A 10,142-nucleotide genomic window follows, 5' to 3' on the forward strand; every position below is an offset into this window, starting at 1 on the left:
AAATCTGATTTAGTGCTACATGTTTATCTCGAACTCATTTTTCCAAAATTATGTTTACAGTAAGGCCCAGAGGACAGAAACGAACACAGTTTGTGGCTTTTCAAGTTCTCTCTGTGGACTGATCCTATACAATTCATAAACCTTCACAGTGTAAAAAATGATTTAAATGAACAGATTCATGGAGTGAAGCTGCTGTAAATAATTTAGTTCAGGGTTTTTTTTTTTGAGAAATGTGGATTAATGTATAAATAATTGGTTTCAGGAAAGAGCATATTTAGGATATATCGTAAGTCTGCAAATTTTATTGTTTTTGCTTCTGCATAACATTTTATTCACTCAAATAATCAAAGAAAGAATGCCTCCCTAACTTGTTAAGGCTTAAATTGCATTACTGGTGACGCTCAGTTACAATAATCAAATCAGCCTTGTCTTTAAGCTAAAACATCTGCATGATAATTGGTTTCATACTGAGACAATGGTCTCTTTAATAGCTAACATCTGCTCACAAGACTGCCCTGCTCTTATGTTACAGCACCACCATTGTGTAATTTATATGGCGTGGATGCAATAGCACAGACAGCTACATATTCACTGCAAACTAGAGAATTGTCTCCAGCTTTTGCCTACGTTGATACTTATTTGATAAGAATCAAATGTGACAAGACAATGGGTCGATACTTGAAGGAGCTTTTCTCCCTGCTAGTAAGACCCTAAAAGTTTCCGAAGATTTAATGCAAATCCACCAAATGCAAATCCTTCCGTTTTAAAGCTCAGACTTGTTACTGTGCCATTTACTTTTGCCTCGGGCAAAAGTCAGAGGCCATGTGGGGCCACAAAGGTTTGCAGGGTTATTTAAAAGAAGACAAACAAGAGTCAGCATAAAGCAGCACAAATGCTACATTCAGCCAACGCTTTAAGCTAGCATTCAGTCTGAAAACTGTCAAAACAACACATCTGATCCAATTCTTAGTCTCTTTTCTCATGCCTGTAAAAGCACTATTGTTTTGAATATTGACAGCTTTTGTTGGATACCTAAAGAGGATTTGAATCTTTTAGACTACAAGTGTATAAGAAATTTACCAGAGATTTGCCTAAATTTACTTAAAGCCTTTGTCAGACAACGGGAACATTTTATTTGGAGGCTGTTCATGTCCATTAACAGAACATTCATTTCGGTTTCTCTCAAAAATGAAAACAAACCAAAACATTTCCAAGATTTGGTATGTTTGGGTTGGTACATGCAGCTGCGCTTTGATTCCTAGACATGATCAACCATTACAGCCACCAGGCATTTTAATTTTTGTGGCTGTCTGGGCAAAAGATGGTTTAGCAGACTCTTGGACCATTGCAGGCTTTTCAGTGTGCGCTGGCATGCATTCTACACATTTCACAAACCTATTATACCTTCTAGAGATTTTCCAGTCTTTTACACCTTTTCCTTGTAATTGTGGAGCATGTTGTTTCCAGTGCCACTGCAAGAGGAGTTGAGTGGTGCCTGAGTGGTTGACAGCACCAGCCATAGTGAGTTATTTGCATTGTTTTTTATTTTCATTCACCTTTTCAATGACCATTCAGAGCCTACGTAGACAGTACAATTCCAAGAAAATTACCTCTCCATCAAGACATAAATTTTTCAATCACTTCAAATTGTTTTGTATTTCTTGGCATTTTCATTGAGTTTCAGTGAAGCCGGCATGTGCCAGGAAACTTTCCCTGTTTTTAAAATTATTAAAATAACAGAAGAACCAAGCGTTCGCTCAGCCTAAAATGAGGCATACTGTGAAAGGAGTCTTAAGCAAAAAACACAGAGAATAGCCTGTGTGCAGCACCTATTTGTCATGTGATGGCTGTGTGGCAGACCCAATTGTAGTTCTCAAAGGACGGAGCATGAAATCAATTGTGTAATGCACAAACAGACGGGGCACGGCAACAATGAACAGAGGGAAACAGAGACAGGACAGAGTGGCTGGAAACTACAGACATAAGGAGGGAGGGGAAGTAAACAAAACACAAGACACAGAACTACAGTTAGCAAAATAAAACAGGAAGACACAACAGAACGGGTAATCACGATTAACTTGACATGGGGGAGGGACGCAGAAGGACCAGGGAGCACAGAAAGATGAAGGATGAACACAGATGAGACTGGGACACAAAGGAACACAAAAGGGAACTAACTAGAAGCAACCTTACATCAACAGCAACTAAAACTAACAAGAAGTGTAAGGTTAAGTCACGGTTAACAGACTGAGCTTTGCGAAATAACATAAAGGCAAATGTAATGTCTGTAACCATGGAACAAATGAGAGAAGCCCTTTAACCGCAGGTCCAAACAGACTGACTGGACGAGTTCATCATAACAAACAAGCACTTTCAGTTATAGAATTCAATCACAATTTCCAGTGGACCAGCTTTTAGATATATAACAAATGGACTACAGTATGAATGCATATTTTTAACATATAAGTGGTGATAGTGTTCCAATCCTTTAACAAAACACAAAGACAAACTGCTCAGCAATCAGAACTTCATCAGCAGAGTCAGTGACAACAGTCATATAATCCAAAGTGGTGTATACTCATCCTTCTCTCCTCTCTTCTTCCTGTTTTTATAGCCACTTTTTTTCTTTTACTTTGGCTTGCTAATCACAATGTATAATGTAGTGACATCTGCAGAAAAACAAATTGTTGCATAGTTGCAAATTGTTGCATAGTTGCAACAATTTGCAACTATGCAAAAATGGATAACAGGTTCAACTGCATTTCTCATAAATGACAGAAAGCAAGGTCAGGATGTTCCAGTAATACACTTCTAATCATGGCCATCAAAACACCTCAGAAAAGTCATCTGTTTTTAATCAATGGAGTGGAAAATGATTGAGTGCATAGTCGCAAATAAAACTCAGTTCATAAGGAAAATGTGTACTGTATAAATAAAGTTAGGCTTTGACTCGCCGATAGAACCATGGCTTAAACATATAGTAGAATGGTTATAACCCACCTTTCACTAAATATAGCGCACACGCAGTCCATACAATGAGGAGATACCAATTGTGTTATTTCAACTGGGCTTTGGGCCATCATCCTGGCTGCCATGTTGGAAGTTACACTTTTGGCATACTTTTAAGGAAAATTACAGTCTTAGAGACTGTTATAGTTTTTACAGTATGTATGCATTTACTTTTACTAAACTAAAGCAGTGCTTGTGTTGATTCACATTTGTTTGTTGGAGTCCGGACGCTTTCAGAAATGTACATGCTACACAGGTAAATACAGGTAAAATCTAATTAAATAAGTTATGCAAAATGTGAAACTTGAAATGAACTTGCTAATTTCTCCAGTTTTTCAAGAAAATATATATTTTTTTAATGTCATGAGTGGTTCCAGCCTTTCTACACAGGTCTGGGGATGTCAAGTTAAGTATTTTTAGATTTTAGGTTTGAGTAAAGATGGAAAAATGCCACATTTATTCAGGGTTTTTTTTCCCTTTCCATTGTGATTGTTAAAATGTAATGTAAACCCAACAACAGTATACTATAAGCTCTTTTTTTTTATTTACATTGGTTTTTTTTCTAAATTTATCCTCATTAAGGATGGAAATAATTTAAAAAGAAGTATATGTACTTCACAGTTAGTGGTGTAAGATTTCAGCTTCTGCAAGACTGCATTCTTGTATCACACTATTTGACACCAGGTGGCGCCACAGCACAAATTTGTGTTGTAATGTCCGGCAGTCGTCGCTAAAACTGCAGCTTTTCTTTGCCAAAATCAATCCCACAATCCTCACGCACCGGCGGTGTATTCATTTGAATGGTAAAACTGTGAAACGCTTGCGATCGTGCATCGAGGGAGTTGCTTTAGTGTTTAACCAGTTTTTCACGTTTTGGATTTTACACATCTGAGGAGCGATCGTAACATCTCACAAAATGAATCGGTTGGTATTCAACTCCGGGGCGTACATGTTAAAAGTGACAACTTTATCTTTGACGAAGACATACGTTCACAAGGCTAACCAGCTAGCTAGCTCGCACTAGCGGCCCAGCTTGTTGCTTTCTACGTCTCCCGTGTTGTCTTGTGAGTTGAGCTAAATGCTAACAGTTAAAGCTAACCTAGACATTGCAATGAGATTATAGACATTTATTTTAATGGGAGGCGTCACGAAATGCAACTTTACACCTCTTTTGTCATCGTTTATTTTGACACTTGCAAAGCAGCAAACTTACAGCCCTAACATTTACAGCATATTATGTTTTTGCGACGTTCAGCCATACGAGCTAATGGGAGCTAACGCCTTTGAAACTAAAATTGAGCATTTTGGTTTAGTTTATCTTGTTTCACTGAGCTAATTTGAGTCAAACTGTTACATCTGGGAGCGTATGCTCTTGACTTTTAGCTGGCCTATTCATAGTTGTGCCACAACATAGTCCTGGCTTTTGGCTCCTTAGCCTCTTAATTATTTTCCAATTTGTTTCTCCAGCAGTGTTCCTTATTATGGCAGCTGGTAAGCATGTTTGGCAACGAGCAGTCTCGAAGGTCAACCACAAAAACTCCAATGGCTTTCTGCGACCCAGCGTGCCTAGTTCTGCTGAGAAGAATATGAAGCAGGTATAAGGATATAATGGGAAATACTATGACTAATTGTGTAAACAGCTGCCCATGTGTCTTTTAAATCCTGGTGACTGTGAAGTACAGTTCAGTGGCATTGTAGCAGTAGTGGCCTCATCCCCTATCCTTTTGTTTTAGGTGGATATTATTAATAAGGAAGAATTAGATAAAGACAGGTGAGTCTCTGATCCACATCTGAGGGGGTTCATCAAATTATGATCACTCACTGCCTGTTTCCCACAGATCATCCTTGCATCCACACTAATATGTTTTTTGTTTTTAAGCTGTTTTAATATGAAAGTAAAATTTCCTTTTGTACTAAACCCTCTGTAAACACATTACCTTAACCATTCACCCACACTGGGTCTGTGTACTGGTGTAATTAAGAAGCAGTGGGTTAGTTGTTTTTTGAAAATATATTGAAGAAGGAAAAGCAAATAGTAAGACCAGAGATTTTTTTTTTTTTTGTTTGCTTGGATCAGTGACAATAGGGAGCTGTCGCAAAGCAAATACAGCAACATATTAGAAGGCTACTGGGAGCCGTCACTGTATGACGCCATGGAAAAGATACACATGAAAAGCACGAAATCATAGAACGTATGTGAGAGTGGCTGTGATATTTTGGCTTCATAATTATGACTGATAAAGAAGCAAACATAGGTGTCTGGGAAATGATGTTGACTGGAGGGGCAGAAACAAAGTCTTGATGTTTAGGGGTCTTAAAATTAACAAATGTCAACATAAAAAACATGTTAGTGTGGATGTACAACCAGTCACTGAACCATTAAAGCATCTTTCATTTACCATTAACCGTTATCATGGTGGCTTTAATTTGTATTTATGTGGGGGGGGGGTTTAACCTGTGACTGCTTTGCATCTGGCCAATCTCAACTTCTCCATGTGGCAGATTTCAGGTGCATTACAGAGTACACAGTCCAGGAAAAGTGAAGCGGGCGACATCTTGCAAAAGAAAGAGTTGTGGATTGGCGGAGGTGGGCGTAAAGCTGCACCGCAGATCATCAGATGTAGGCCGTTTATGTGACCCCGGCATGGCCAACAAGGAAAATGAGCTGACCTGCTCCGATGATGTCCGGGGCTGTGGATTTCCGGTGAACTCTGCAGAGGCCTCCAAGATGGCGGGGGCCAGCTCCAAGTACAGTGATTTTGCTGAGGTGAGAAACAGAGCTCGAGCCACTGATTGTTTTTATTTCATATGAAATATGAAGGCTTGTTGATTGAAAACTGCAACACTGAAAACACTGAGTTCCATTTTTTTTCATTGTTTGTCTATACATAGCTATCAAAGGACCATGAAGCTATGACCCAGGTTCTTTTTGGAAGAAGTCTTCGACTTAAAGTAGCCCTAACACTATGGCGAAAAAGTGCAAGTGAATTAGTGGCCTACCTAATAAGGTAAAACACTTGTGGCTACTGTTGGTTGATGGTTGTGTTTATTCTGTAATTACTCACAATTTGTCATCTTCACATCACATGTTTGTGGTTTCCCAGAATTCAAGACACAGGTGTGCTGCTTGACTGCTTACCTGTCTTAACAAACAAGTAAGTAATGTTATTTTTTTTTTGTTTGTTTATTTACATTTTAGCTTTTAGTGTTTCAGCTTTACCTCCAGTGACCGTGCTGCACATTCGTCCAGTCAGCTGTTAATTTACAAAGATTGTACAGTTTGTAAGACAATAATTTGTAAAGCAGGAAATAGTCATGTTTTGGTAACAATTCTGAAATTGCAGTATACAAGCATGCATAGTCGCACCATGATACCTATATGGAGCTGTTGAAGCATGGTGGCCTAGTGAAAACCAAACCTCGTGCAGCTCTGACAGCTTGTTAGATTTTTCTGTTGTTCTGCGGTGGACATGTTGGCCATTTTTCTTATTTTTCTTCTTCATGCCTGATTGCTGATGATCACCTCATTTGAACTTGTGTTATCTCCTCTCTCATCAGCCTTCAAACAGAAGCACCATGTTTGTCACTTGGCTGCTGTGTTGACCTCATGCCCCAAGTCAAAATGATCCTCACCAGTAAATATGAAGAGTAAGTGGCAATTCATTCTAATAATATTTATCTTTTTTTTTCTTTTTGATCATTATATGAAGGTGTGCTGAGTTTAAAGCAGTTAGATTTGTTGTTTATAAACCTAAAGATGATTGTGTTCTCCTCCGGGAAGTTTAAGCTTGTCTGATAAATAGATAATGAACAGAGGAGAGAGCAGCTAAAGCCTCTTGAAGGAGTCGAGAAATTCCTTTGACCTTTAAATCTCATATGTAATAACATTTTGGATTCAACTAACTGTTTTTGTTTTTTGTTTTCTGACAGACAGATAACTGTGGGTTTACACTGGGTTCAATCCGTCATCAGGAAATGGTGGCCAGAACTTTCTAGAACTGAAAAAAGACTGCAGGACAGTTGTGCAGAAGACAGGTGAGCCCTGTGCGCTTTAATAAACCTAATGCAACCTCCAGAGTTTCAATGTAGATGTTTAAAATCATATTATTTTTCTAGTTTTCACTGTCTGGTGAGTAATTCTAAATAAATCTTGGAAAGTTGGATCAATTTAAAGAAAAAAAGAATGCATGGGGATAAAACCAACAGATATTAAATTTTTAAGATGAATATTTGAAATCCAGTAAATGTTTTTAGTTATTCACTTTTGTTTCGATCTTATGAATATAATCTGCTGAATTCGGGCATGCTAGTTGCCTGTGTTGTCACAGGAAACATCCTGTTGCTTGCTTTCATTTTCTAAACATTTGTCATCCAGGCAGCCACGCCCTTATGCTGGATTTTTTTTTTCACCGTTTTGATGGTCACTGTAGTGGCTATATTAACTTCTTAAAGTTCTCTCTTTCTCTTATATTTTAAATAACCACACTATAGACGGATGAGTGCCTGCTTTTATGCGTTGTCGTTAGCAACAACGACGGTAAAACCATCGTGTGTCTGCTTTTATTATTTTCCACATAAACCTTTCACAATAAAGCTCAAGATCCTGTTGAGACTTTTCAAAATGAACTGAATCACGTGAAAGAGCAGATTATTTACTGATGAGAATTAAAAAAGAGCCGCCAGTTGCTAAAAAATAAACCTTAGACTCAAACGTTAGAACAGGCTTTTCCCCGCAGCACGCCGTGTAATAAATACTCCCAAAGAAAATGGCGGCTGTTAAAACTTATGTCTAAAAATGTATAGTTTCATACATCGTTAAAACACTCGACTCCAGGTACACAGCTCCCAGCTGGAAACACTTCACGCAAGTCGAGCTGCCCGAGATTCACAGAATTTACAGAAACTGTTAAATTTTTGTGATTTATCTCATTATCGGGACAATAGATGACTTATATCAGGATATGAGATTTTGGTCATATCGCACAGGCCCTAATGGTATCCTTAAACATTTCCACGAAGACTGTGCCAAGATTGCATCTCTTTTGCACTTTCCATGTATTGGATCAGTAATTAAATCAGATTAGATTAGATTAAACTTTATTGTCATTTTACAAGTTCAAGTTTAAGGCACCAAATGCAGTTAACCTCTAACCAGAAATCAGATATCATCAATATGCACAGGACATTAATATAATACCAATATAGGTATAATGCAAATATACAGAATGTGAGAAAATAATAAATAATCAAATAATTACAGTCATGTGATGAATGAATAATAACTATAGCTAATTAAGGTTATATATCATTATCAGTCATTGCCATCAGTAATGTTTGTGTGTTTATTGTAGGAACATGGAAGTCATGAAGCAGCGGCTAAAGGACTTGTGGAAGGAAGGAACCCAATTATGTTTGGTTCCAGGAACTACGGGAGAGCTGGCAAAGGTGAGAACCATCCCTCATAAGGGATTTTTTTTTTTTCCATCGTGATATAGGTCAGAGTGAAGACCGCTACTGTTTTGTATGGATTGTTTATACTAAAGCACCACATTGATTTCTTGTTAAAAGTAAATAGAAAATATATAATAGAGCTGCATTAACGTTTTTAGAAAGGAGTGTTTTGTCACACTGATATTTCTGTTGCAGAACTGTTTTCAGGCTCCACAGGTGCTCCTGCTGTTATTTCACCTTCTGTTGATCTTAGGTGGATTCAGCCAACCACTCCCATCCTAAAAAGAAAAGACACAGATCCACCATAAGCTTTTGTGGTTGATCTTTTTTCAGTCTTCACATCCTGTTTTATAGTGGGAGGAGAAGAAAATGAAACCACAAAAGATTTGTTTTATTAAATCTTTTAAAAGGAAATGCATTCACTAATTTTTACATGTTTGTAGCAGCTGAAATGTCAAATCAGCATCAAATTAATAGTGTTGAGTGATCCAGTTTATCTGCATTTACTAGCTCTGACGACTTCTCATGTGCTATCTCTGCTTTGTGTTGCAGGGCATCGAGGCTTATCTGTCGCAGCTGCCCTGACAGTTGTCAATGTAGCACTCTTGGGATGTGACCACTACAGTCAATCATGACTATGTTTCGAACTGATAATGGTGCAAGAGAAATAGACCAGTTACTTTTGCTACTTCAAACTCAAACTTCTTAACTGGGACTGAACTTGACAATTCAAACACTTCCCTCACGTTTGAGCTGGAACCTCTGAAGGGAGGGCGAAGAGAGCCTTCCTGGACAGCAAATGACTGCTTCACATTGAAGTGGATTGTCTTTTTTGAGGGGCATGTTTAGTGGACCTCCATGAGACTGGGTGTAATTTCGCTCTATGAAGTGCCAAGGTCTTTGTCTCTCACTACACCACTCTCTTTCATGGAATGCAGATGCGCTTGTGGATGTTGATGTTTTGCATCTTGAGTTCTCCGAAAGAAGGAGCTTGAATCTGCAACAGTCTTAAGTTATTAGAGCTTGCTTTTCTTGTTTTTTCGTTTTGCCTCTTCCTTTGACATTTGACTGTGTAATGTAAAATGTAAAAACAAGTGATTCTTTTAATCATCTTTTAAATAAATTAAAAATGCAATTTTATTGTTTGTTTTTTGTCTTCAGATTATCAAATGGTACTGGGATGATGTCCTGTTAAACTGCAGCAGAAATAAGACCACAGTTTTGTTTTGTTTTTTTGTTTGTTTGTTTTTTATTGTTTTAACTGGCTAAGCTCATTAAAATTTTGAAAATACCGTTTTGGAATAGTGAATGCCAAAGTAACAATAAAAGTAAAAAGATCTTGCTCACCAAGTTAAAGTGGCTAAACGAGTTTTTAAACATGCTCCTGCAGCGTTAATTTGACCTCGTGATTTTTTTTTTTAATCTTTATTAAAAATTGATTAGTTTTCAAAGCTGCATTGCTAAACGGAAAAAAGGATCTATTTTATAATTTTTTTTAGTCTTTTTCAAAATTAAAAAAATGTACTGACGTGGGAAACCTTCAAGGAAAATACTTATTCTGCCTCCTAGTTCGATTTAAAATTTCAATGAGTTTCATTTTGAGTTTTAAGAATAAAAGGGAATCTTTGTGCAAAAACGAGCGAGTGGCGCTTCTGGTTTGTACAATAAAGGTTTTTTTGAAG

At 37.6% G+C, this 10,142-nt stretch overlaps 1 protein-coding gene across 2 annotated transcripts; it reads left to right on the forward strand.

Annotated features, from left to right (window-relative positions):
- The first annotated feature begins 3,712 nt into the window (after positions 1-3,712).
- Positions 3,713-9,600, forward strand: katnbl1 (katanin p80 subunit B-like 1). Of its 2 annotated transcripts, none has more exons than XM_082504873.1 (10): positions 3,713-3,933; positions 4,480-4,604; positions 4,743-4,780; positions 5,512-5,776; positions 5,902-6,017; positions 6,114-6,164; positions 6,568-6,657; positions 6,940-7,044; positions 8,361-8,454; positions 9,013-9,600. In XM_082504873.1, exons 2-10 carry the CDS (start codon positions 4,491-4,493, stop codon positions 9,043-9,045), a joined length of 906 nt encoding a protein of 301 aa, XP_082360999.1. In that variant the 5' UTR covers positions 3,713-3,933; positions 4,480-4,490; the 3' UTR covers positions 9,046-9,600. The 2 variants fall into 2 exon arrangements, with proteins under 2 accessions (XP_082360999.1, XP_082360998.1); XM_082504872.1 differs by having other exon boundaries at positions 3,716-3,933; positions 4,477-4,604.
- The last annotated feature ends 542 nt before the right edge of the window (positions 9,601-10,142 follow it).

Source organism: Aulonocara stuartgranti (assembly GCF_965226115.1).
Source record: "Aulonocara stuartgranti genome assembly, chromosome: 15".
Taxonomy (NCBI): domain Eukaryota; kingdom Metazoa; phylum Chordata; class Actinopteri; order Cichliformes; family Cichlidae; genus Aulonocara; species Aulonocara stuartgranti.